The 27,583-nt window shown below is 39.9% G+C and overlaps 2 protein-coding genes across 8 annotated transcripts; both read right to left on the reverse strand.

Annotated features, from left to right (window-relative positions):
* Positions 1–1,319: 1,319 nt before the first annotated feature.
* On the reverse strand, positions 1,320–12,700 carry LOC108889055 (transmembrane serine protease 6). Of its 3 annotated transcripts, XM_018685343.2 has the most exons (18): positions 12,461–12,700; positions 11,073–11,205; positions 10,401–10,543; positions 10,137–10,204; positions 9,749–9,933; positions 9,583–9,624; positions 8,915–9,119; positions 8,695–8,831; positions 7,980–8,092; positions 7,726–7,835; positions 6,687–6,829; positions 6,469–6,567; positions 5,079–5,192; positions 4,751–4,867; positions 4,481–4,649; positions 3,604–3,881; positions 1,899–2,035; positions 1,320–1,797 (listed from the first exon to the last, which is right to left on the reverse strand). In XM_018685343.2, exons 1-18 carry the CDS (start codon positions 12,533–12,535, stop codon positions 1,633–1,635), a joined length of 2,433 nt encoding a protein of 810 aa, XP_018540859.1. In that variant the 5' UTR covers positions 12,536–12,700; the 3' UTR covers positions 1,320–1,632. The 3 variants fall into 3 exon arrangements, with proteins under 3 accessions (XP_018540859.1, XP_018540862.1, XP_018540863.1); XM_018685346.2 differs by lacking the exon at positions 9,583–9,624; XM_018685347.2 differs by lacking the exon at positions 11,073–11,205 and having other exon boundaries at positions 12,461–12,681.
* Positions 12,701–13,439: 739 nt separating this feature from the next.
* LOC108889056 (uncharacterized) lies at positions 13,440–27,176 on the reverse strand. Of its 5 annotated transcripts, none has more exons than XM_018685348.2 (11): positions 26,739–27,176; positions 19,071–19,128; positions 18,162–18,385; positions 17,924–18,044; positions 17,714–17,810; positions 17,313–17,400; positions 17,079–17,212; positions 16,669–16,873; positions 16,370–16,463; positions 16,159–16,231; positions 13,440–15,492 (listed from the first exon to the last, which is right to left on the reverse strand). In XM_018685348.2, exons 3-11 carry the CDS (start codon positions 18,259–18,261, stop codon positions 14,488–14,490), a joined length of 1,917 nt encoding a protein of 638 aa, XP_018540864.1. In that variant the 5' UTR covers positions 18,262–18,385; positions 19,071–19,128; positions 26,739–27,176; the 3' UTR covers positions 13,440–14,487. The 5 variants fall into 5 exon arrangements, with proteins under 5 accessions (XP_018540864.1, XP_050926362.1, XP_050926361.1 ...); XM_051070405.1 differs by lacking the exon at positions 26,739–27,176 and adding an exon at positions 24,859–25,112 and having other exon boundaries at positions 17,714–17,807; positions 17,930–18,044; XM_051070404.1 differs by lacking the exon at positions 26,739–27,176 and adding an exon at positions 24,859–25,112 and having other exon boundaries at positions 17,930–18,044.
* Positions 27,177–27,583: the final 407 nt, after the last annotated feature.

A 27,583-nucleotide genomic window follows, 5' to 3' on the forward strand; every position in this document is an offset into this window, starting at 1 on the left:
TTATTTGTCCCTTAATGCACACTTAGCATTTGCATTCAATGGTGCCCCCTGATGGTGGCCAAAGGACAGAGTTTGACAACTGAACTCAAAGACACAGAAATCCTGCAATGTGATGTCATTTACTCCTTTGAATGTTACACGTGACTTTTAAAACATTCTCCACTGAAAACTGTGAAGGTCATTTATAAGCATTGAACAGCACTGTGTGGGCAACTGCCATGATGGATGGTTTTTGTGGCCCCCAGAGGCCAGTTTGAGCTCTGTAGTTATGCTTCATAGAGCAGAACTGTCATTATGGTTTACAGCCTAATAAAATAGCAATTACACTGAAAATGGAGACTTCCAAATATTGAAACATCCCCTGAGGATTTGGGGCTCATTTCCAGAGTGACAAAGATGAGCAGGAGAGAGGAGAAGTTAATGAGACACAGAGGAGAACAGGGAACATAGAGAGGAATGCTAGGTTGGTTGGTTGGATGGATGGATGGATGGATAGATAGATAGATAGATAGATAGATAGATAGATAGATAGATATTGTCTGCCCTTCATTCACCACAATCTAATCAGACTTCCGAGAACAGACCGTCTTTGTCCCAGTTTTGTTTATGAATCACAATGACTCATGAGCATCCAGCCACAGGGAGGGAGGGATGCCAAGGTCTGGCACCTGCTCCCAGTCCCTTTGAGAATATTGTTGTTGTTGATAATAAAATCAGCTGAAAAGAAAAATTGCCTCTCCTTGGACGCAGTGATTCATAGACCCCAAAAATAACCACTTAGACTCTGAAAAGCAGCTTGTGAAAGAGAACATTAAACCTTACACCTGCAAACCTGCAAAAGTGTCTTGTGAAATGAAATGCCAGAAGATGAAGATGAAGTATTACCTTGACTGCAGGTGCATGTTTTTCCACCAGAGGGAGGTGTCTGTCACAGACTCAGACATTGTTGACAGCATGGCTGGTTGGTCCAAAACTTTGGTGCAGACTGAAATAGCTCAATGACTGTTGGATCGATTGCCAGGAAATTTTGTACAGACAAATATTGTCCCCAGAGGATGTATCCTACTGACTCTGATGATCCCTGACTTTTCCTCTAGTGCCACCATGAGGTTGACATTTGTAGTTTTTAGTGACATGCCTCAGCTGTTCTTGGAGGAATTGCCATGACATTTGGCACAGACAAACTAAACTGATAGAACTTTGCATTTAGTGCCATTCTAATTTGTCCAGTGGTTGTCTTTTGCAAAGTACCTCATCATTACATTTCAATCAATTGTGAAAACTGAGCTTTCCTTAATCATCATTAAAGACAACTGAGCTTCATTTTGAGCTTTTATTTGAGTCATATCACCATTTTTACCAACATCTCATTTTCATTTTGCCATATTTGGCATTTGTCTTTTAACTCTATGCTGAATAAACACCTGATAAAATCAGCTCTGAAAGGTGCTGCATAAATATTATCTACTTTATCACTGTATGACGTTAAAGCCCTTCAAACTTCACTGCTGTTTGGCTGAGAAACAATCTCAGATCATCTGCCAGTGCTTTTTATCCTCGTGTGGATAAAGTTTTAGTTTGCACCGGAGTGATGAGGACATTGACGTAAGGATGATGAAGATCCTCAGTGACTCAGGGAGTGCTGATGACCTGCCTGATCCAGTCAGTGAGTCTGGTGATGCGAGTGTAGACGCCATAGTAGTCTGGACGTCCGCAGCCTTTGCCCCAGCTCACCACCCCGGCCAAGAACCAGCGACCCGATGGTTCTTGGCAAACCAAGGGACCACCAGAGTCTCCCTGACAGAGACAGGCAAAGTGGATTTGGATAAAAATTCTCTGTGGGATGGTCACTATGAGAATTATATCTTTTCTAGTTGTATGTATGTGTTTCTCTGTACCTGACAGGCATCTTTCTCTCCACTGCGGTAACCAGCACAAAGCATTCTGGGAGTCACCAGGTGGCCGTAGGAGCGAACACATGCTTCCTCACTGACCAGTCGAACATCCACCTTCTGAAGCTCATTACTGGCGCTGCCTGTAAGAGGTCAGAGGGGAGAGATCAGTCATTTAACACTATATTTTCTACATAAATCCTTAAGTCTGCATTCACCTCCCCTTCCTAACATTGCTGTCACATCTGGCCCGACTACAAAAGGCTGACAGTGACGTCTTCAGTTTTGTTTCATCTACCGGATGTCAGTTCTGTATTTCCACAGTCAAATATGTCATAGACTGCAATAATACAGACTTCTCAGCTTCAACAGAACTCAGGTTGTAGAATCAACCATTAAACATATGACTGTTTAAAACACTCTCATGAAACTTTGGGTGCCAAAAGATATGTTTCCAACACCTTTTTTACTCAAATTAGCCTTAGCCCACTTCATTAGGTTCATCATGATACCAGAAACCACAACCCACACACCTCCACCCACATCACTCTATCTTCTCTCGTCTCTGCAGTTTTGATAAGTTCATTGCATGTATGTATGCACCATAATCTTAATAGTATACTCACTCTGCTACACTATCAGTACCACCACTAAAAACTCCCCACATACTGCTTTCAAAGTGGCACTGTAAAAATGGGGTTTTCTAAAGACTGCACAAGTCATATAAGATTACTTCCTGTGAAAATAACACACTATATTGCATAATACAAAAGCCAGTGGAAAAATACTTATGTTCACTCTGTTACAGGAGTAAAACAACTTTAAAACAAAACAAATTACAATGCTTGGACTCAACTCTTTATGAAATAAACCTTATAAAGCACCATATAAAAGTCCACTTTACAGTTGTTCATGTTTATAACTGCAGTTATATTAAAAGTGAAAAGTGTCTCTTTAAAAGCATTAATGTTGTGGTCCCCAAGGCCTATGCATACCAAAACTCGAGGTTAAATGGAAATTAGACATTATTATAAATGACAAAATACATTTCTCTACCTGAGAAAAACATTTTTACAGTTGACAGTTTTGCAACTTTGCAAGTCCCTGCACTTAATTTGGGGACTTTTTGAATTTACTAATGTGATCACAAACTTGTGGACTGACTTAACAGCCATTTTACAATATGACTATGCTGTTCAGACTAAGCCTTGCGTTGCCTAAGTGGAACAGAAGCACCACACCATAACACAAACAACCTAACAGATCAAGGCAGCTGTAGACCAGCAACTCCTGTGATCTGTGAGGTAAAATTCCTGTTTTTGTCAGTGGTCTCTGGTGGCTTGGGACTGTAGTTTCTGGTTAAACAAGGATCTCACTCTAAACTAAAATAAAATCACATAAAATAAATATCTGTGGTGATCCTATCCATAACGTTGTCAGACAGTTATTATAATCTGAGCCTGTCAGTGGCAAAAACATGCACTTTAGTGGACATAACTCTCTGCAAGTCTACAAATGCCCAGTTCGATTACATTGCGGTGCTGTTTCACAGTTGCTGCCAAGCAGTGGTTACCAACCAATTACCAGTGGTGACTGAGGTTTTAATACTAAAACCCAGGGTCTACCAACTACACTGTTTCCACAGCCACCAATCATCGTCTATACTCTCTCCACATCGCCCGAACCTCCCCTTCCCTCTTTCCCTCCTCACCCCCCTCACGGAGAGCCCCCCATCCAGTGACCCAGCAGAGCAGGCCCGGCTCCAGCTGGTGGGTAGGCGGGGGTAGACAGGCGGGTTGAGCATGTCCAGCCAACAGCATGGAGGCGGGACGGTCCAGCTTCAGGAGGGCCAGGTCATAGTCGTGGGACTCGTTGTCGTAATATTGGTGAAGGTGGATCTGCTGAACTCGCGCCACCTCCTCTGTGGGGCTGCTGCGGCTGAGGAGGAGCTTACCCAGGTAGACTGTCCACACTGAGGGGGAGTAGAGACTGCAGGAGGAGGACTTGTCAGGTGTTACAGGGTTTCTCCAGCACAATTTAAAACAACATATCTCAATGATTTTATACATAGTTGCAGTTGTTGACTGTTGCCATGCATGGAGACTGTTTCTATCCTTCAAAATATTTTCTCTATTTTACAACCAAACACCTCATGCACTGAAATTCCAAGATTCAGTGAATGCTGCACAGGCCTTTAATCACCGTACAGAAAAATTAACTAGCAAAGTATTGTTAATCCTCTACAGGATGTTGTAGTTATAAATTTGGCTGTGGCCCAGTCAGCTGATTCAGGCTTTGAAAAGCACAAGTGTATATAAATACTATACTATAAATACTGTATGCTGGCTTTGAGTCAGCCAGGCTGTTACAGCTAAACCCTGGACAGCAAAGACACAATAGCAAGACTGAACATAAGGGAACTTTTGGAGGAAACAGAAAGGTATACATGATTCATGAAAGGTGCTAAAATGAGGATTAAAAGCTTTTCGTTTTGAGCGACAATGTGCCTCAGGTTGTGTTTGTTTTGGAAGCAGTTTCTAACACCTCAGTCATCACACCACTTCCTCCTCTCTCTTTCCTGCACTTACCGGTCGTCATAGAAACAGTGGGCGGCAGACACCACCCACTGGCTGGAGATAAGTGCCCCCCCACAAATGTGGGTACCCCGCACCTGCAGGCTCGCCTGCCATGGCCACTCCCCCTCTGAGGCATTAGTCCCACCAACAATACGACTGGAGAACTGCCTCAGGCCACAGTCTGAAAACACACACAGAAATATGAAAATACATAGAATAAAGATTAGTCAGATTTTGTTCATTTCATTTTTATTTAAAAACTGTGCGTGTGGATTATCTCACCACACTGTTTTTCATCCGAGGCGTCGGGGCAGTCGGCAACAGAGTCACACTCTGGGTTTGGCTTCTTCAGACACGTTCCGTCAGCACACACATAGGTCATATCTGTGCACTGCACACCTGGACTCACACAAATGCAAAGTAACTTTTATTAATTTATAGTTTGGGGTATTAAATATTTATCCAGGGTGTGAAATCAAGATACAGAGGTTACAGTGTAAGTCTGACAAAAATAAAATAAAACAGAAAAATCTGATCCAGTTCAGCTTCAGTCTTGCTGTGTGTTACAGACAATTTGTCTTATTATGTGTTTATGTTATGTGTTTGTTACCATTAGTACAGTTCATCTCATCTGTGGCCTCAGGGCAGTCCGGGTGTTGGTCACACACCTTGTAGTAGTCCACACACTGACTGTCTTCTGGACACCGGTACTGTGCCACACACACTGAAACACACACACACATCATCTGATCTGATCATGCACAGATTATGCTTATATGCTACAGAAATTCTATTTAGCAAAGTATAGACAACAAGGTTGACACATTTCTACATGATCATGTGTTCATATCACATGATAAATGTATTAAATAGTAATTAGTGGCTACTCCATGACCTAGCAATGTCCATACATTAAAAAAATCTAACCAATAATAGCACTGTAGCTTGATAAGCTGCCAAATATCACATTGTTTTCCTATTGTGAGATACAGTTAGCCATCACAGTAGAATCAGAGATTTAGAAAAAAGGGCCATCAAATCAAATTAGCAAAATACTCAGCTTGTTTTCATGAGCAGGCTGAGTATTTTGCAGCCTGCTGCCGAGGGCCTTGTTACAAATGTTGTAACAACTCTGCCCTCAGCAATTTCAGCTGAATAAAACTAGCCTGAGTGTCAGAAGTGGTATCACAAGTGGTGTTGTGGAGGATTGTGGTTTGGTTCACCCCTGAAGACCTTGTGTTGTTGCATCCCACTGGCTGCAATTCATCCACTTCTCTCCATCCACCAATCTGTTATAAGCTAATTATAATTTGGCCTTTGATTACTTTAAAATAGAAATGCACCAGGCTTCACTCACTTTAGGGGGTGGTCTGACCCGCCCATTTTTTGTCACAGCTTCAGTGTTTCTTCTGTGTTTCTTTTTTCTCCTCCCTGTGTCTCCTCCTCCCTGGTGACTCTCTGTGTATGTGTGTGTGTATTGGGGGCGTGGCTCAGCTCGTCAGGCACCTGGTTCATCTCCACACCTGCCTGCTATCAACTCATCAACTCCCAGTACAAGAACCCCTGCTCTCCTCTCACGCATCACCAGACTGTTCTGCCTCATCACTGGTAGTGCAGCTCTCAGCCACCTAGCTTAGAAACGTTGAGTATTTTTCAGTGTATCTTCTTGTGCTTTATCAGCTTGCCACCTCAATGCACACAACCTCAGCTAGTTTATCTATCTGCCTATCCACCATTCAGCCTGCAAGCCTCAGCCTAGTCTCTGGCAGTCCCCTTAAATCACTTGCCTGCCTGTCCCCTGCCTTTGTTGCTTCCTCATTCAAACTTTTTATTTTATTCAGTCCAACCCTGTCTCTGAGTCTTTTTCAGGTCCTGTACAAAACATAGCCTTGACATTTTTATTGTTCTTCCTGCACCATGTCTCAATTCTCTGTTGTGACAGAAAATAATGTACATTAAATCAAATGTAAATCAGATACTTTAAAGCATAAAGTAAATACCACAGTTCCTCTCATCAAGTCCATTGGGACAGTCCTTGATTCCATCACATGCAGGAACACACAGGCCATTAACAGTGCACAGAAACTGGCCTGGGCAAGCTAGAAAACACACACAATAAAAATATGCTCGTGAGCAAATGAGAAACAAAGTAGAGACAACACTTTGCCGTTTATTTATCTAAAATGTCTTGGCTGTCTCTCCTACATCCACAACTTACGATCTGATAGGTTGAAAACGCTGTAGTGTAACTGAAGGCCCGGCCCCGTGAGCGATACCTCGGACGTCATGACAACAGTGGCCGTGGTAGAGAGCAGGAGGAGCCGTTCACAGTAGGGCTGCAGACCCCTGGTACCGCACAGTCTGAGAGAGGGACAGAGACACTGAAATCAAATGGAAACACCATTTATGAGGCAACAAGAGGGCTGTGGTGGGATCCCAAAGGTTTAAGAAGTGTTGTTTAGATCATTTTTGGAGTGCCCTTAAGCAAGGCACTCATGATAAAGCTTTCCTGGATAAACAGAAGCTGGAAAAGCATAAGATTTATCAGTTTGAAAATAAATAAATGAGTAAAAATCCCTTTCTTGATTTTAAAAAAAAAAAAGGCCACCTACGGGGTGCTGCTGCCCCCTGTTGCTCAGCACAGAAAAGAATAATGTGATGATAAGAACATAACATTTTGAACACATTTATCTATGTCACTGTTTACTATTAATTAGGCCCATTTATTTTTTTTAATCTGAAAGGCCTGCACATTATGACCTATATGGAAAGCTTTTGCATGCACCAGCGCTTCCTGTGAGACAGCAAACCACACACAGGTGGCATTTATAAATAGACATGAGTTTAATTTGTTGTTGTAGTGCACTACACAAAAAATGGTTTTAAAAAAATGTTTACACATGGTCATCTAAGAAAAGAAAAACTATCTGAAGGCACGAAACCCTTTATGTTGGTAAAGCCAAGTACTTAAAGTATTTCCTAAAACCCACATTGTTTAAGTTTTCTAACAATTGGGGATTTGACCAGCTGGAGTTGAGAATGTGCTGAGGTAAAGTTGTAGCTAAAATTGACTTCTAGTGTGCTTTGCTATAATTTTCTTCCCCTTGAGCTAATCTCCCATTGGCTGTTGTCAGTGTTGCTCTTGGACTTGGATCTCAGTGAGGATAAAGGTGCTGCTCACTCAAAACATAAGGACCAATCAGATGTGTGACAGTTCCCACAGATCAGCAACGTGTACTGACTATGGCAGGGCCTACCTGCGGTTCTGAATTATCCACTGTCCCTGGGTACAGGCTTGGTTGTAGCCAGCTCTGCTCAGCTCATAGCCCTCAAACTCCAGAGACAGGCCCATCCCAGCACTGGGCATCTGAACACACACACAGGGCAGTAAATACAGCGATCTACAAACGCATACAAACACCTACACACACAGCTCCTATAAATGTTGTGCATGAATGCAACATGTCTGAATCAGTCAGGAAGTGTGAGACATATGGAGGGAGTGTCTCACAATGAAGTTCCAGGTGCAGTTGGTGTTGGGGGGGTAGTAGCTGGGGAAAAAAGGTGTCCTCAGTGTCCCCTGGACCCCTGACACATCCTTCAGCTCTATAGTGGAGTTACAGTCTGGGACAGAGATAAACACATCAATCCACAATATAAACCCATTTAAACTGCATAATATAAGATGAAAAAAGAGAAAAAAGTTTTGATACAACCTGACTTGTTGTATCAAAAAGGCCATGTGTGGGTGACTAGACAGTGGTTATGACAGAGATGTTCTAGAGATCAAAACAATGTCACTACCTATATCTGATTAAACTTCAGTGGGTGTAGTTGGCAAATAACCACAACATTTTAGATTGCATGACAGACGGAAAGTTTTGCAGGCTAGCTTATAGGCAGCTACAGGAAACTATTGTGAATACCTTACAGTTGCTAAGTTCTCCATGCTAGTAGCACAATCTCAGTGTTGGTCTGTTGGTCTGTCTCTCAATCTACCACTTTGGTCCAAACAGAACAACAACTACTGGAGTGTTTGGCATCCCATGAGGTATACATTTGTGTTTCTGACTCTTAGTCTTATTTGGTAATGTACCTGGCTTTAATCTAACAGAAGACAAAAAGGACTGAATTTAGCTCATTTTTTCTCTCCTTTCAGTCTGTGTAATAATGAACATAACATTTCTGAACTAGTTAAGAAGGCCTGGGTGTTTAGGTGATCTTACCCTGGCGTTCCCAGGCCTGTGCAGACAAAGAGAAGGGGTCCTTGTAGTTGTACAGACCCTGTTTCCAAACCACTGTCATCCACTCGCCTGAAGACAGGACACGCACCACACGCTCATGTCTGCTGCAGCCATACACACTGAGAGGACAGAGGGAAAGACTAAAAAAGAGTCCATTCTTAATCTATCTATATATCTATCTAATTCTGTGAAAGAAACTCACGATGTGATGAGGTGAGTATCGGTGGGGGTGAGGGAGTTGTACACCACCAGTCTGTCCCCGCACTCTGGCAGCAGCCACTCCATGTGGAGCTCCAGCTGGGAGCCGGGGGCGGCCTGGAGGTGCCACAGGCAGGAGGAACGCTGTGTGTTGGGGCCAAGGAGAGCCACGGGGCTCCTGGACACCACCTTCTGGTAGCGGTAACAGTCTTAGGGAAACAATGCAGAAACAATTAGGGTGGGAACTGAATTGTTCATGCGTAGGACTTGAGTTGAAGAAAAATTTTCAGTAGGTTATTTACTTATAGGATGTGATTGTCAAAGTGACTTTGCCATGATTTAATGTTTAGAGCTGCTGCATCATCAAGCTTTGAATTTCTCTTTGAATTTAAGAGAAATGTTCAATATACAAAGAGGCTGTGGCATTTCCAAAACTAGAAACACTCGCAAAGGTACAGTAAGGAGCTGATTCAACAATACATTTGTCTAACTTAAGCTTTTAATTTTAGTATACCCTTTCTAACTGTAAAAATTACATGATGAAAGCATTTCTACAGTTTGTTCAGGGAAATGTATAAATTGTGCTGCATGCTAATTGCAGTTTAATCACAATGAATAAATTAATGCAAAATGAGAAATTATGATTAAGCAAATTAAAATGAAGTGTGATACCAAATGAAGCTTTCAAAAGTTCTATAACTTTGGAGTTGGTTTCTGTAGGGAGAAGGACAAAAATAAATTAAAAATTAAAGCAAGAAAAAAAAAGAACTACTAAGTCTCTGTCTGCATCTGCGCCTCACACACAGACACACACACACACACACTCTATTTCTCTCACCACTGACAGACAGTGAAGGGAGGTGGAGGAGGTATCCATCAAAGCTGGCCATCTCCTCCTCTGACCCTCTGTACTTCCTCAGGCCCTCCTTCAGGCTCGTGGTGACCTTCTCCAGTGTTACCCTCCCAACATGGCTGTCTGGCACAGACATCATTATCCAAAAGTGAGCCACAACACTCCCCTCCCTGCAGAAATAAAGTCAGAAAACCAAAATCCACACAGCTGCAGTTAAAGACATACTGACAGTAAATAATAACAGTAAATAATGTAATTAATTGTCAACATTTATTAGGCTGGAAGGCAGTGTTTCACTGGCTTTAGGTTGAAAATTGAGTGTTACACACTTTTGATATGCACAATTGTACATGAAAAAGTTTGATCAACATACCCAAAGGCGAAGACTTTTGTGTGGTTGTAGTATCGAGAAAGACTCGAGCCTTTTATTATTTTCTCTACCTGAAAGGCAAAAGGATAAAGACGATATCACTTTCCCTAATTTCTATCTATCTATTCTCAGTAGTTTTTACCTTCAAAGTACAGCTGATTTTTTCAGGCAGTTAAATTGCATTTGTTGTTCTGAGGCCCCTAAAGGATGTGAACCAAGTTATTCTGGTGTACATCAGTATCAGAGGAATTCATGGTCCCTGCTCACCATGGTCTGTACTCCTTTGGCCTCTCTCTTGAATGCAGGGCTGTTGTGAGAGGACAAATCAGCAGAGAAGTTCCTGTTGAGGATGGACAGGTAGGCTGTGTACTGCTGCTCGACACGAGGCTCCAACACCCAAACCCTGTACTCTGTTAGAGGGGAAGGTGTGAAGGTCAGCACAGTATACATAAAGACTACAAAGAGTCTGCAGCCATGCTAGAAGCTCTCTGAGGCTGTACATAGGCACAGGAGTGTTCACCTCACAGTGACAGTGCTAACATGCTAATGTAAAGCATGTTCCATGTTAAACATCTTTAGTGCGTTAGCATGCTAACAGGCACAAAATGCAGCTGAGGATGATGGGATGTCATTGAATTTGCTGGTTGCTTTTAGTATTAAAGTAATATATTGGACAAAAACAAAAAAACTTGACTTGACGAACTTATTACAGTTCATTCTAAAGAGAACATGATGCCTGTATAAAGTTTCATGGTAATCCATCCAATAGTTGTTGTTGAGACATTTCATTTAAAACCACACACCATGAATGTCTGTACAAAAGTCTTATTAAAGTTGGTGAGACATTTCTGTCTGAAACAAAGTGGCTGACAGACTGATGCTATCTATACAGTCACGCCCCTTGAATAGATAAGAATGAATGAAGAAAGAACTGCTAACCCAGGAAGTACCAAGCCAGTGTGGCTCCAGCGACAATGAGAATAATGATGAATGTGATGAGGAAGGCCAGGAGACACTTGCAGGATCGAGTCTTCCTAATGGGTGGAGCCACAGCTTGTGTACCAACTTCTACCTGTGCACAGAATAGACAAAAACTCACAGTGGCCCATGGTGAATTTATGCCTTTAGTCTACATACAGTAGCTCCTGAAGCTGGATTTTAGCTAAACACAAAGGTGACTTTTTAGAAATCTGCAATGTAAAATCCAGCCTCAAGTGTTTTTTCATGTAGTGTCTGAATGACGGCACTTCAGGGCAATAAGGGCAATCAGTAGATGGTTTCCCAGTGGGTTATGTGCAGCCACAGGTTTGTTACGTTCTCTCCCATGGTAAATCTATCAGACAACAAAATAATAATAAGACATTACATCTCATCTTATCTCATCTCATTTCCCACAGTGAAGCAATTTTTGTGATTTTATATTCTCCTTTAGTTCATTTGTCTAATGATTTGATTGTTTTATATTTATTTTTTATTTATCTTTATTTCTGAAAGAAAGCTTCTTTCTTTTTTTTTTGCTTTGGTGTCTAATGACAACAAGGTTCTGCGAGTGACATGTGAATGATGAATGGTGTGGGAAGAGATAGGTGAGAGGTGAGCACATCTGTTTTCTCTACTTTTAGCCAACAAGGCTCAGGTGCTGTTTCAGCAGATTTTTTCGTATAATTAAAGCATGATATTGATATTAAGTATTATTTACACATTTACTCCAATTCAGTCTGTACACCATGAGGCAAATCAGCAAAATTTGTGTAAACATATACATTTTTTACTGTCACTGATCATGAATAAAAAACTACTCTTTATGACAAGAAACCTAATGAAGAATTTAATTTAGACAACAAAAAAAAAAAAAAAAAAAGCACTTTGTTGTGAAAGTATCAAGTGTTGCTGCAGGTAGTACCTACATACTGACTTATAAAGGATATTCGGAAATAGTTTGAAGCATGGAACGTCTCTTCTCAGAGTAACAGATGGCAGGGAGGGATTATGTTTTGTTTCAAGTGCAGAAAACTAACAAACCAGACATTTACAGCTGCAGCCTTTAGCCTCGAGCTAACAGCTTGAATCCACTCTAGACGTGATACCTATGGTTTTGGTTAATTCACTGTATGAATGTAAATTCTGTATGTTATGTGGACTTCTGTCTCTAGCAGTCAACCAAAACAAGCACCTCCATTTGCCCACATTTTTAAAAAAGGCCTACAGAGAATTCTGTCAAATGTTAATTTGCAGTAACATCTCCATAGGTTTGTAATACAGTAATCTAAACGTGCTGGGCAATAAATCTCAGAGTGCAAATGTATTTCTGTATTAGCATTACTGACCTCATTCCTCAGAGAAGCATTTGTGACCCCCTGGTCACATGAAAATGACTTCTTAGAGCCTTCCCCAAGCGCCATTGCATCACTCCACGTCCTTTGTTTCTTGAGAAACCATCTCACTGTCCATGAGGCTCGCCTGCGTCTGAATTTCCAATTTAACAGCTTTTAATTAGCATCTCTGTACAACAACCAGACATGTTGCTCCAAAAGACAGAGAACGGCTCCCTCTCTGTTTGTAGGTCCAAAGGTTAAAAAAGAAAAAAAGTCAATATTTCCCAGTGCTCATTTGGATCTGCTTAGAGGCAGGTTGAGTTATCTCAGAGATTTGGACAAACAACAGTGAAATAAATCCAAAATACATCCACAAAGTCATAACTGATGGTTTGATCATAAATGTTGTGGAGCTACTTCATATCTGCACGGAGCAGCAGTGAGTCAGGTAGGTACACTGATGTCACTGATCATCACCTAGCAACAGTCATGCGCCGAGTCAATTCTCTCTGCACAGGCAGGTCTGATGGGAATGATGCAGGGTGAGGCTATATACATACTTATTTCCCTGAGTTCATTTCTCTTTCCATGCAAACACAAAATCCCAGCAGGCCATGAGGCGAGTCTCCTACACAGAGAGAGAGCCTGAGCCTGAGGCTGAGATTTGTGTTTTACACACAGCATCCACAGGTCTTGAAAAGTTTTAAAAATCATCACTGAATACAGTGACCTAAAAAAAAGGCCCTAGAAGATACTGAAAGTTTAGTTTCATTTATAAAAGTCTTGAATATTTTTGGGGGGGTTTTGGGAATTTTTTTGAGGTTGTAAGCAGGTAAATTGTCTAATTCTATTTCTGTTAAATTCAGTTTCCATGTATCATTATCAGGGTTATCTGTCACACACAACTTGGCTCTTCCAGTGTTCTAGAGATATTGTGTTTACTATAAAAAAATAAATCCAAGTATAACTTTACAATAGTGTCCCCAAAAGCTCCCATTTTTCATTTATTTTATTAGAAGTTTCAACAATTTGAATACATCATGCATTTCAGTAATTACATCATTATCATTGCATACAGTGATAATAACAACAAAACAAGTGATGTGGCAGGTGAGTGGCAATAGTGGGGCTTTTTTTGGTTGTTCACCCACGAATAAAACAAAATGACAACACTGAAAATAAAAAGGTAACAACAATAGAACAATAGAACAATAGAAGTCTGTTATCTACCCGGCAACCCTCAGCAGTCTAAGCTAAAATAGCAAATAGCACCAAGATTTCATGCTTCAGTATGGTTTTAAACATCAAATACAATCCTCTTATTTCTATAGTTAGTAGTGATGCTGACCTCTGACCCCTGCCGATGGGATTTAAACAGGTTCCTGTATAACCGCAGGGATGGAGACATGAACTGCTGTTGGTTTAATCAGCATCACTGTATCTCATACAGTGGCCATTCTAACCAGGCATTACAAGGCAGCATTCAACATAATCTACATATATAGATCCTTAAAAGTCAAGTAAACCGATGTCTAGAACCATTGTCAAGACATATTACTGGCAAAACTCATTTAGACATGGTCTGTACAACTTTGTCCCTAGAAACCCCCTAGAAACCCCCTAGAATAGACCCCCCCCCCAAAGAAGCTAAAGAAAAGCAAAACATAATCTGAGACACTATATGGATATCATACTCTTTCTTTTATTATTTCTGGTTTGTATTTTTGTCATGGTTTGTGTTTATGGCTAAATGGCTTGTATCTATCTATCTATATACATATCTATATCTCTATATATATATAGAGATATAGATATACATAAAGGAAGTGTGAGTGTGTAGGTCAATAGTACATGATAAATAATTATATAAATATGTATTATGAGTTTAGAAGAAATACATTCATTAAAATCACCCCAGAGCATTTAATAAATGTTCATATGATGTTATATACTGTTGAGAACAAGCATGAATTAACTGAGCTGTCATTGATCCTGCACATTTCATATCATATTTTGCGCAGCATTTATGGTCAGGCATTCTAAACAGACTGTTCCTGTTTCACTGGCATATATCCATCACCAGAGGCTTCCATCGATCTGGACACTGACATCAGAGCAATTCCCCCCAGTATATGATTTGGACTTGGAGGTTGCAAGCCAGTCTCTGAGAACATTGGTGGCAGTTGTGGGAAAGAAGTCAAGGAGCATGGTAAAGCACAGGAAGGGAGAGGAGAAAATGGGAAGTTTGTGGAGTCAGTGAACTTATCGATGTCCTCCAGGCTTTCCTCATGACTCACCTGCTCCTCGCCCCCACTGCTAACCCCTGAATCCAAGCTAGGAAGTTCAGAGGTGTGCGGCTGCAGCTTCTGAACTCGCTCATAATCTGAACAAACTTGAATGGACCCTTTGCCAAAAACGCTTCCACTGCCTCCAAACAGCTTATGAAAATCTACTTTTCCATTCCCTCCCTCTCTCTCCTGCTCTTTACCCTCTGGTCCCTCATCATGGCCATCCGTCACATGGATGCTATCTGCTTCCAGACTCTCTTGACTGACCTCTTCGCCACTGCACATACCTGAATCTAGACTCTGGAGCCTGAAGCGCTCGACCTGGGGCTTCTCAACTTTCTCATAATCTGAAATGACCTGCACTGACTCATTGTTGCTGTTGCCTTTGGAAAATAATTGTTGGATCTCCACTTCTTTCCGTCTTTCTTCCTCCCTATCCTGTTCTGCAGTTTTACCCTCACCTTGCCTACCAACAGACCCATTAGGTGCATCAGTGGCACAGGGCTCCAGATTCCTAGCAAAGGGCAAAGAGAGAGGAGGAGGAGGAGGAGGACACAGCTGGGAGTAACTGGGGTTGGTGAAACTGGAACTGGTCGACTCGTAGCTACTTTCACTTCTCATCTTCTCCAGCAGGGCTGCCTCTGATTTGCAGGGTGTGACAGCATCCACAGTGGAGGTTACCTCTACATTGATGATTTCCTCCGGTTTCAGGGGGGAAAGAAAGGATTGGCTGGTTAAGTGAGGGCTCAACCAATTCTGGAAGAGAAAAGATCAAAGGTTAAGAAACAGGTGAAGAAATCGGAAAGATTAAAAATACTGTAATGACATTTTCACCAGACTACAAGGATGTGAAGCTGCATAAATGGCCTGTAATAAGGCAAAGACACAGCTGGTGGTGTTTTTGTTTTCATTCTCTGCTGTATTTATGCCTTTTAGGTCATAAAGGTCAGTTGTGTTTTTTCTGTCTAGTTTCACATCCTACATGGGCAGTACATCTTAGTGTTTTGTGTCATGTTGACACAAGAGATCAGGTGACAGTGTGTAATGTCAAATGTTTTTCTGGTAGTGACAAACCTGCAGTTCCCCTTAGCTTTACTGCGTACTTTAATTCATTACTTTGGTTTTCTGGTTTTCTTGCAAATTGAAGGCCAAGTTTTGGTTCTGTTTCATTGCCACTGTTGTGGCATGCAGGTGTTATCAGGAAAAAAAATTGCATGTGAACTGTCCAGCACCAAATGAGAGACAGAGCTGTTACCAACAAGCTCAAGAGTCAGATACTTCTCTAAGAAGTCAGCTGACACCAAGACAAAATTAATATTGGACTTACAGAATACAACTATCGAATCTGTGTCTTTACTAAGAATAATCTGCAACAAATAAGAGCAAGTGAATACTAAGAAAAAGAAGATTTCATAAGCTCACCTGGAAATTTACATCCCTCAGGAAGGATTTTCCTGGGTCCAGTAATGGCGGACCTCTGATCTTCTTATAAACCCTAACGGAGAGAAATACATCATCTTTGAGCAGAGTTGTCAGAAGAAAAAAAATCATGTTTTTCTTGAATATAAAAAACAGAATTAAACAAAATTTTGCAACAAAAGTTGAAAAAGTTTATGTGGTTGTGTCTGCTTACCAATTGGCTTTGTCTCTCCTAAAGAGAATCAAAGCCAGAAACAAGGCAACTACTGCGCCTGCGACGATCATGCCCAATTCAATCCCAGCAAAATCTGACAAACACAGGACAGAGTTTGTCACTTTAGCGAAAAGGTCATATAAAAGGGTTGTTTGTATACAAAAGCAAGTAAGTGCATGTTCAGTGTGAAATAAGATAAACATCTGTTCCTATGTATAAAAGCACTGTTCATCTAACTGGTTCACTTCCCAGGAATTCAAGGCAGAGCCATGAAACAAGTCTCCAAATGCAAAATTTACCTGGTAGTGGTGATGGTGTTGGTTTTACTTTTCCTACAGTTGACACCCATGATGCAACAGGACTCCAGTCACTCCAGGTTGACAGGTAATCTGAGGCCTGCACTCGAATGCGTGCCTCATACCTCTCTCCTTGTATAAGCAGATCTTCGTCCAACTCTGCCTCGAATTCCCAACCACTTTTCTGGATGGGTTCTTCGTGCGCATCCTGACAAAAAGAAACAAATGTGTGGATGTTTAACAGGTTGATTATCTTGTCTGCTCATTTAGTGTTGTCTGAGTTTCCTACAGCCACAAGCCACAGATGATGTGTATAAATCATCTAACATTCACTCATGTGATCTCTCCAACACAACATATACACACTCATTTTTGTAGTCATGTATTAACACAGACACAAAGTATATACATACACTCCATGACTGATCCTCTCTTTTCCACTGCAGTTGGGAGGTGTACAAACTGATTCTGGAATGCTTCTCAAGTTGGGGGAACCAGGAAACAGTGGTAAAGTTGATATCTGGTTTTCCTGGACGATTCAGCTTTACTGCAGGATCACACAAACATGATACATTTTAGGTCACGATGAATAGCTCACAAGTTAAGTCACAGAAAATGAATTCATTCATATTACTCATTATACTCACTGTGGCAAGCTGGTTTGTAGGAATTTGCCAAAATTTTCTCCACAGTACCACACTTCAGAGTAATGGAAAACTCAAAATAGGACAGAAACTGAGAAAGTGTAAGAAAAGAACAACATCAGAAAACATTCATGAGACAACAATACAAAATAAAATATACACAAAAGTAGGAGCTTTCATTGTCAAGATGTTTGCTAAACAAATGCTCTGATTAAAAGCTCTAGCTAATAGCCTTAAATGTAGATGTTTATATGCACTATGTATCAGTGCATGTCAGAAAGCTTTAGAGCCATGGTAGTACTTTACTGAATTCTCCTCTAACTGTATAAGCACTGTTGTTAAAGAGATTTTTCTAAACACAGCCTATTAACAGTAATGTTTACCGCAGAGCCTGTCAGACTCACAATTTCATTGAATTTGAATTTCAGGGTGCAGCTCTTCAGAGCTGGTCTGGAGACGTCAACAGGCTCCAGTTTACAGGAAGTGATGTAGTTTTCACTGCTGGAAAAATAAAATCACATTTATTCCATTTTACTGCACTCACAGTGTTAGTTGCATACATATATTTGCATAAAAACATATCCAGCTTTTCTTTTTGGAACTGCTGTGCTTACGCGTACTTGGTGTTCACCCTTTTGGTGTGTAGTGTGCACGTAGCATTTCTGTGGTCACGCTCATATGTACTGTTCAACAAACAAGTGATGGTACGGTTGTAGTCACTGTAACAGGTGAGATCTGTGAAAAATAATAAGACAAAGAGATGAAATGCCATAGGTGTCGCCTGAGAGCGGCAACAATGTGTGACTATCATTTTAAAGAACTTTTTTGTCTTTGTCAAAAAAAATCACAAACTTTTATCTCGGACGCTGGGACAATTGTCTCCTCTGATGGTGTAGGCTTGAAGCAAAAGAAGAAGACGAAGCAGAAGACGGGTGTTCTTGTATGTCTCCATTTATCATGTCATCAATTGTTTTGTTTTTTTTTCTGGAAAATCTCAAATCACTGAAATGGTTGGTCTCCAAATGCTGGTTGTCTGCTTTTAGGGTATAAGTCACTGGTTCCTCCTCCTTCTCATCCTGTGCAGATTAAAAAATACAGCTGTTAATAAGAGACAGTCGAATGGCATATACTATGTATTGCTCTACTTCTTTAATGTGGGATAATTTGTCAGACGTTATTTCTGCACATCCCCAAATACCCCTGACCACAAATACGGCAACAAGCAGTTATGACACCAACAGGTGTCACAAGGCAGAAATGTTTCACATCCTGTCTCAGTTCATCTGCTCTGGTTCCATGTAGACTGACTGACAGACAGACACAGACTGATAAAACATCTACTGGGATGTGGCATATTAAATAACAATGACAATAAAATATAATGCAGTACAACACCACATTTGTCTTATCTTTGATTTCATGCAGATACAGACTGAAAACATCATCCTTCTAGTTGGGATCCAGAGTCCTGCTCAACAGCAGATCCAATACACCTGGATCTTAAAAGTAAGTTAATGTAACACCAGGCTGAAAAGCAGTGTTTTGCTGCCACTAATTTTTGCGAGGTTAAATGTTAATCCACTGGTCATCTAAAAACACAGCGTTGGACATTTATATCCTCACTTTTAGGCAGCTGTAGATGCAAAAAAAAAAAACCAAAGCTAAAGGTCCTCTGTCGTCCTCTTTACTAAATGCAGAACTTTGTCAACATCAACAGACTTAATTGAAAAAACAAGCATGAAATATGATTTGATGTCTTACCTTTTGGTGAAGCTGTTCATGATCTGTTTCTAAGCACTGGTTTCATTCATCTGTTGGCCTGTAAGAGAAGATCAGACAAATAAAGTTCTCCTCTCAGAGGAAATGGCAAACCACCAACCATAAAAAGAAAAGATATAAGATTAAGTTTGCCCTCTTTGACGATCAATACTGAGAAATTTAATCAAGAATCAAGTTGAGACCTATATGCCTCTCCCAGTTTGAACCACAACTACCTCCCGCCCCTATACTTAAAATTCTAAGGTGTGAATATTTTGGTCAGATGTGTTATCACTCTCATCTTTTACTTGCCTTCAACTAATAAATAATTGCATATTTTAATGGCACTGCCATACTGTGAACCTGTGAACCTCTTTCTTTAAGTAGAAGCTTTACAAAAGGAAAAATCAAGATGTGGTCTTGACACAGTGGCTACTTTGGTGTTGATGCTGCAGTTTTATTTCACCTGTACGAGTTAATTGTTTAACCTCATTTACTTTCCTGTACATATTCATAGTGTGTGTTCATAAACATACACACAAACACAGTATGGTGTTTACTTTCTCAAACTTGATGTGTGTTTCTTCTCTTTTTTTCCATGTTTGCTCTTTGTGGTAAACTTGGGGGCTAGTCCATAGAGGCATTTGAGAGGCATGAGATAAATCAAAATATATTTTTAAAAATGGTTAAAATAAACCATTACCAAATTGCAAGATCATTATAAGATAACACACATTATCACATGGGTTGCGAAGCATAGCACTGGTTTGTGAAGCATAGACGTGCGCATGGTGAAAACTTTCCCACGCTCTCGAAAGCAATGGCTGCAAGTTCTTTGGCTGTTTGATACCTCAGTTGAAATGAGTGTGACTTGATTTACTTTCTGTGCACAGTGTTATTTTGTAAATGTGCAGCTTGACATTAGCAGTGATTCTGGTGTTGCAGTGATGCTAATGCATGACCATGTTAGAATATCATTTACTTTACATGATGATGATGTTAGCACTTATTAGCTGGAGGTAGGTTTACTAAGAGGCGTTCTTTTTGTCTGTTACAATTTCACTCATAAATTCACTCAAACATTGTCGCCCCATGTTGGACTGACAGCTGATATTGAATAGTAGCTGCTTTTGTTTCTGCACCACACTGACATTTAAATTCTGTCAAAAACAGGATGAAAAATAAATGTGTGTGTGTCTGTTTCAAGTAGGATTTGTGGTATGTGGTTATTACAGCCCACTGCAAACAAACCCACAAACACCAACAGCCCCAAATATCAAAACTTTCACTCTGCACAATAACAAAAACAGAACAGTTCTTCTGAGGACTTATTTAACAATTTCAAACTGTGAGAATACATTACTATTAAACCAGACTTTTCTTTTTTTGCAGTGTGCACATATCATGTCTACTTTTTTTCTTTTTCCATTTCCGTGCATAGGGGAAAGCAGTTTTTACCAACTCCCCGGTCACCTGTTTTTTTGTGGTTTAATAAAGGTCAGAGTGTTTTTTTTTTTTTTTTTTTCTGAGAACCAAATGTTCCATTATTCTGTCAGGTGCAATTCCTGTTAACAGCACTTCCTGTTCTTAAAACTGCACTTATCAGATTGCAAGTCATGACCTCCTCATAATGGGTAACTTATCATCTCAGTAAAAGATGAAAAAGTTGAAGTATACCCTACTAGTTGTGTGCTTTTTATGGGAATCAAGCTAATGTGTTAGTAATCAGGAAGTTGACATCTTTTAACACTTGTTAAAAAGGGTCAGGCCACTCTGTTGAAGCTGTTTAAACTCAGTATCAATAACAGTAGCTCTTTGCAGAGGGTGAAACTGTGTAACAGCAACATCAAGACCATCCCATTGTAAGACTCAGGATGCCAAAGCTGGTAAGAAAAGGTCTAAGGCATGCCTCAGTGAGTGCTTAAGAAACCAATGTGGCATCTCGTGTCCAAACAAGATGAACAACTGTGAAATCTTACGGATCACATCCCAAAGGTTCCATTTAGATGGAATCCTCAGACAAGATAAACCAAACATGTTGTCAGGGATAGGGAACAATGGAAAGACTTTACTGTGGCCTTTACATCTTAGAGGAGACGAGGAGGACTAACTCTACTGCATCAATAACAGATTACATGTGATTAGATTAGATTACATTCTTCTTATTACAAAAATGTTACTTCAGCCTATTTACATTTGCTCTGTTACCTGGGCTGTTCATGTACAAATGGTCTTAGGGTGATCTGTGCAAATACACCAACCTGGCAACTGTCATCCAACCCTCAGTGTGGGGGCTATGGAAGCAGAGCTTTTACTCTGACTGATCTGTATTGCTTGAATTATGTGAAATGTCACCACAGTAACCTGTAGTGGAATAGCTTGTGAACTGATTCACAGCGGTGGTTGAAACTGTTGATCTGAGCTTTCTTTTAGGTTTCCTGTCACACAGTTCTAATAAATACCTGCCTGTGAATCAGAAATGAGTATTTGCAACAGCAATAGTGTCTGTGTAATTGGAGAGCTGATGATAAACAACAGATAATGTTGTTTCAAGATAAAGCTTTTGTATTGATGCATGTGCATGGAATGAAAAACACTGAAATTTGTTCCTGATTTGTTCTCTGAATCACAATTAAGTCTCAAGTTTCCATACTCACATCCAAAGTCATAAACTTTGAGTTTTGAGCAACAAAAAAAGTGTGTTTTTAACCAATCTTAAAGGGGCAACGAACCAATTTTTTTGATTTTCTTGTTGCAGGGAGAATTACATTTTTTCAAACAGAGAAACAAAAGAAATTTGAGGTGTACAGAGAGAGTTTGACAAAGGTTGCATGGAAAGTGTTGGATGCCGTGTTTTTTGGCACTGAATCCAAACTAAGAACTAAAAATCAGCCCCATTGGGTTCATTTTGACCGTTACCATTTTAATCTTCCTCTTCTTGCAAATCCCCCCGCTTAAATTGCTCAACCAACACTTTAATGTTTACTGTTTACAAATGATAAATGCTAATGTTGTTGAGTTTCCATTCTAATTGGACATCTGCTGAAACACATTCAGTCTCACAATATGGTGCTGACCTCAGCCATGATTGCTCAACAGTGTAGCTGTTGCGAACCCACTGTGATTCTGTCAAATCACATCTGACGTCAAGAAATGAATGACATGGTTCTAAATCATGCTGTGCAGTCCACCAACTTTCCCAGAACAAGGTCTGTAGTCATGATGCATTTCGTATGTGACCATAAGAGATTTGAGTGGTCCTGTGACTCAGTTCAGTCGACCTCATCGCATGATCATCAACTCAACAGTGGGGAAAACCTCACTGGTTAGGCAGAACTTTAAATCACATTAAGAAATCGAGAATTCTTTGTGGTCTCAATTTTCAGGCACTATCTGCTTGACGGTCTACCTTCTTCTAAACTCTTTCACCGATTTCTTTCTGTGTTTTTCCTTCAGTTTATATTTATCTGTGTTCTACTGACATTTGGACTTCCCCTAACCTTCTCCAACGGCGACATGAAAAAGCTGACACTGTTCTCTGCCTCTCTCTTTCCTCTCTCTCTCTCTCACTTTCTTCTCTCCCTTTCGTAGAGTTACAAGCAAACAACCACACAAACTACACACACATTGAACACATACAGAAACCACTTCCTAACCCCCTTCTCTTCCCAGAATGCTACTGTTGTTTCCTATAAGAAAAAAAAACCATTGACTGTCCAGGAAGTATAGTCCTATCTCTCTCACACACATATTTCTTGATGGTACTATCTAATTTCACACATGACATACAAACATTTTAATTCATTGAAATCTTTGTGAAAATACATTTGAATTTGTACACGCATGTGTTAATCAATGGATAGGGAAATGCAGGCTACTCATGTTAGTTGAACTAATGGATTCAGATGGGCTGCATAAATCGTATCTCCCCTCCCCTCCATGTTTGTAGAATGGACATGAGCCAAACTAGTACAAAGTGCACAACAAATACATTTCTAAAGATGGATTCTGTCGAGTTACATAGTTCTAATCCAGGATATTTTGGGTTTATTTTTGCGCAGTGGGCGGAAGTGGAGATCCGCTGTTCATCTTTGGATATAGTCATTGTAATGACAGATAACAACAGAGTTGTAAAATGATGTCTCAGAGTATTATTAACCACTAAGCAGTGTTCTAGTATCTGATAAGTCTTCAAACTCATGGGTCTGCTACTCAAACTTCCTGGATCATATTTCATGTCTCACTGATACCTCCACCAACCCACCCACTTGCGTGCACTTAGCTGTCCTCAGATAGGACTGCGTGGAGGTACAAAGTAAAGGGCAAGAAATGTCACTGTTAGTTTAGTTCCAGCACTATAACTGAGTCAGTGTGGGTTGTTGATGGACAAATTTGCATAAACTGCCGCATGTGGGAGTTAGCGAGATAAAGTGAAACAGCGGCAGAGACGTGCCTGATCAGCAGAGAGAGAGTGTGGGATTGTCAGATTGATTGTTTTCATCATTTACCAAACAGATTGCCATAAAGATGCTGAATCCCAATAAATTTAGTGATCTTCTCATTTTTGGTGTAAAATGTCATGAAAACTGTTGGATGACTTGCCTTGAAATTTGGGTCAAACATTTATGTTGCCCATTGTCCATTACTTTGGTTTTTTGACAACATAGTAGTATTGTCATTGTGGACATGTTAGCATGCTGATATTGATATTTAGCTCAAAGCACAGCCTCACAGAGCCACGATTGACTGTAGACTCTTGTTTATTAACCTTTTAACCTGCCCCCCTCCCCCCTAACCTCTAACCTCTGACCCTGACCCAACCTGTACCCTAACCCTAACTCCACTGGTGACCATGTGGATGCTGAGAGGTTAAGCAAAAGAAAAAAACATGTTTCAGTATTAATATACCCATTAAAATACCCAATTAAGTGTTAGTGCCTTTATATCCTCAGTCTCTTTCTCTCTCCTCACTCCTCCACTGTCTGTTTTTCTCTGTCTCTCACCTCCTCCACCTTTTCTGACCCTCCCATACCACATCTCTCATTTTCTATTTCCCTACATACTTGCGTTTGTCCTTCTTGTCAGTGATGTATGAGGTGTATGACAGATGTCATAGTTTATCTGAGAGCATTATAAATCCCTGGCTCTTGTGGATTTTATTCTAAAGTACTTTCATGGATCAGTATTCCAAGAACACAAAGTTAGATGTGGTTACTGAAATTAACCTTTTTCATTTGAAAAAGTTCACATTGAATGACTATGTCTCAACCAGTAAAATGTCTTTTAAAATTTGGCTGACATCAACAATACAAGCTTGTCTTCTGTGTTTAACATGAATTATGAATGGGCTAAAAAGTAAAGGACTTTTTTTTTTACTGTCCGAACACCCAAAATATCTTGTCACTGTTTTACTTCGCTGGACGACTTGAAGACATGATGTGCAGTGACAGCTTCAGAAAACAGACCTTTAAACTATATAATTCTACTCACAAGTATGTCTCACATTGAACAAATGTCAAACTTAGACTGACTGAGACATACAGCTGTCTCATCATCACCATCACTAACGCCAGCATAAGACATACAAACACACACGCATATACACACTACAATCACCTCTAGCCTGTGCTCAAGAACACCAAACCAAACTTGTTATCCTCAAAATCATCATTATAACTTCTGCCACAGCACCATTTCCCGCCACAGAATCCTTCATTCATTGGTCTGAAAAAGAGGTTTGAGCTACATCGAAAATGGCTCTTCCGCAGAGTTAATTCATATCAGCACCTACCTGTCTAGGGTTGTTCTGTGGAGCTCTCTTCCTTTTTCATGACAATTTCTCATCGTTTATGTTCAGAATGACTGATAAGCTGTTCCGAGCCTGTAGACTCAGATTGTACTGGAAGGGTTTGTTTCAGTACTATCTTGTTTCATGATCTAAAATGACGTATAGAAAAGCTTTCTGAGTAAAAATAAAAAAACTCTGTGGTTAGTGTGGTTTCCCTGAAGGTAGTATCTGGGTGATATGTTATCCATATTTCAAGAAGAATGAAACAACAGGATGGAAACCCCTTTTAGAGTTAGTTTTTTTTTTTTTTTTTTTGGTTGGCCTGCTTTGTTACTTTCCGTTCCTTTTTTTTTTTTGCTGTTACTTTACGTTTATCACTTACTGGTAACGGTGCAGTAGAAACTCTGAGTTAATCATTGCCTATTAAAATGTGTTAAAATATGTTACTATCACAAAATGTGAGAAGTAACAGAAGAGTGTACTTTCCCAAACCTTTAAAATGCCCTTGAAAAAACCCTTAAATTAAAATACTTCTCAATATAAACTTAGCTGTCAAACTTAAGCATAGATGCTTAACTGTATAGTTAAGTCCCTCAGAAGAAGTTTGTGGTGGTTGGACTAGAAGTCCAAGCAATTGCTGAAAAGTTGCATAAATGTATCATCCACATACTTTTGGAAGCATCATTTATGATAAATGCTGTTATATGTGCAAGGTCTCTTTGGTTGTTAAAGCTTCATCTCCTTAAAACGACCTATGCTTTTGCTTTTAGTAATGACAGTGTATTGATAATAATCAGTAAGTAGGCCTATTATTCAGGTGCTTTCACTACTTTGTAGTTTTCTATCAGATGACAAATGCTGTTATTTTTATCCTTTATCTATATTTGCTAAATTTTGTGTATGTTTGAAGCATGTTGACAGTTTGTCAGCTAAAAGAAGTGTTTGCACTTCTGTTTTAACGGTTTACGCACACACTCCATGCCACAAGACTTCAAATTTCTGTAACCAACACAAACAGATGCAACTTCTGCTCCAGAAACAAAAGCTCTCACATTTCTGTTTGTATGCACTGGCAGCATGGGTGGATACTGGGCCTAGAGCCTCTGTATGAAGTGGCTGCTAATATTTCTTGTTTGGTAGCCACCGAGCTCAGTTAAAAGACACAAAATGAGCACAAAGAGATGCAAAACGACTACAAAGAGACAAAGAACAACCACGTTAGTCAGCCCATTTGTCTTTATGTACATTACTGCATATTTCTCAACACCCTGATTCATATTCAGAAACACTTTGGTTTGACCTAATTTCAAGGCAGGAAAATCTCAATAAGCATGTGTTAATCAGGGTTCGGCAGGGTGGAGAGAGAGACAGATCAAGGATGAACCCAGCATTTAACTGTGGTGTTTAGAACAAATCAGCATCACAACTCTCAACTTTCAACAAATATCTAAGATGGAGAGAAACTAACTATTCATATTAAACTGTGAGTTCGTACTACAGCTGTATTATGCACTATGGTTGTAAACTGTTCTGATACTTTACTGCCCTCATGAGGAAAGTGTTTGAACTTAGAACTAGATCTTTTTATCATTTGGAGGTCAGACATTAATTGATTTTGCAGTAATAAAATAAAAACACCTTAATATAACATTGAAAAGGAGTACTGAACACATGTGTTACTAGTTCCAATCCAAAATATATATCAAAATATATAGTTTTATTTTTACAGTTGACTTAATAAAATCATTTTTAGGACTGAATAACAGTGATATATTTTTGGCAGTGTACTTCTCCTTTAAGCTACCCCCAACAACTGTGCCTGTGGACTTCATGTTCACAGTGAGATAACAGAAATAATTTCTTTGTCAGATCAACACACTCACCAGTTAGGGCCAGGGCAAGACGGCTACTCCTTCTGGCTGGACAGCAGAGATAGAGAATCAGGTTGACTCCTCTCTGTAATATTTGTGCCACATCCCTGAGAGAAAATCTTTGAGGAAAACTACCAAGAAATGACGTTAGCTTAGTAAGTGGCCACTTTAAACAAAAAGAGGAAGATAGGAATTGTCACTTCCCTGTTTTAAGTCCTATCAAACGGCTTGTGGGGCAAGTGTTGTAGATTATTTTGATAAGTGACAGTCACTTTACACTGTGTACTTGTATTTACAGCAACATAGCAACTAGTCATACAGCAACTCTAGTATTTATGTACTGTATGTGTTGATACTTTAAAAATATGTCACAGCAAAATGACTTTTGGTGCCAAGTGTGTTGTTGTTTATTGCTTTAAATGCAATTCAAGACTATTGTTCTCGTTTAAGACATTATTCTAGTTTTATTTGGAAGTTAGCAGACTTTCAGGTTCATGTCCACCTCTAGAAGCAAACCAAGAGATTCTGGACAACAGATTTAACAAAATTTCAATTTTGAGAAAGAAGCAGAAGCAGAGAATTAGAATGTGTGTCAAAAAAAACTTTACATTAAAGGTGACATTATTTTTGTTCCACCAACACTTCCTGGGAACCATTTAGGTTGCCACAGAGAAAAAGAATAATCTTGGGGGATCAAATCTGTATTGGACATGAATCGCGTCTGTCACTCATGTATATCTTATGTTGAAAGGAAAAGAAACACACTTGATGCAGTGTGCATGTGTATGTGTGTGTGTCTGTGTGTGTGTCTAATCTAATATTCAGCTCACAGGTCCAAAGTTTATCAGTCAAACTCA

Source organism: Lates calcarifer, linkage group LG5 (assembly GCF_001640805.2).
Source record: "Lates calcarifer isolate ASB-BC8 linkage group LG5, TLL_Latcal_v3, whole genome shotgun sequence".
In the NCBI taxonomy this organism is placed as follows: domain Eukaryota; kingdom Metazoa; phylum Chordata; class Actinopteri; family Centropomidae; genus Lates; species Lates calcarifer.

What these genes read in the sequence shown, in the direction of transcription:
- LOC108889055 (XM_018685343.2), bottom strand. Translation starts at nt 12,535, where the DNA reads ATGGCGCTTGGGGAAGGCTCTAAGAAGTCATTTTCATGTGACCAGGGG. An exon ending in ACTGCACCTGGAACTTCATT is followed by an intron (nt 7,836 to 7,979) that starts GTGAGACACTCC and finishes GTGTGTGTTCAG; the next exon opens with ATGCCCAGTGCTGGGATGGG. An exon ending in CGTTTTCAACCTATCAGATC is followed by an intron (nt 6,568 to 6,686) that starts GTAAGTTGTGGA and finishes TGTGTTTTCTAG; the next exon opens with CTTGCCCAGGCCAGTTTCTG.
- LOC108889056 (XM_018685348.2), bottom strand. Translation starts at nt 18,261, where the DNA reads ATGGAGACATACAAGAACACCCGTCTTCTGCTTCGTCTTCTTCTTTTG. An exon ending in CTACAAACCAGCTTGCCACA is followed by an intron (nt 17,213 to 17,312) that starts GTGAGTATAATG and finishes GTGATCCTGCAG; the next exon opens with TAAAGCTGAATCGTCCAGGA. An exon ending in GAGAGGATCAGTCATGGAGT is followed by an intron (nt 16,874 to 17,078) that starts GTATGTATATAC and finishes TCTTTTTGTCAG; the next exon opens with GATGCGCACGAAGAACCCAT.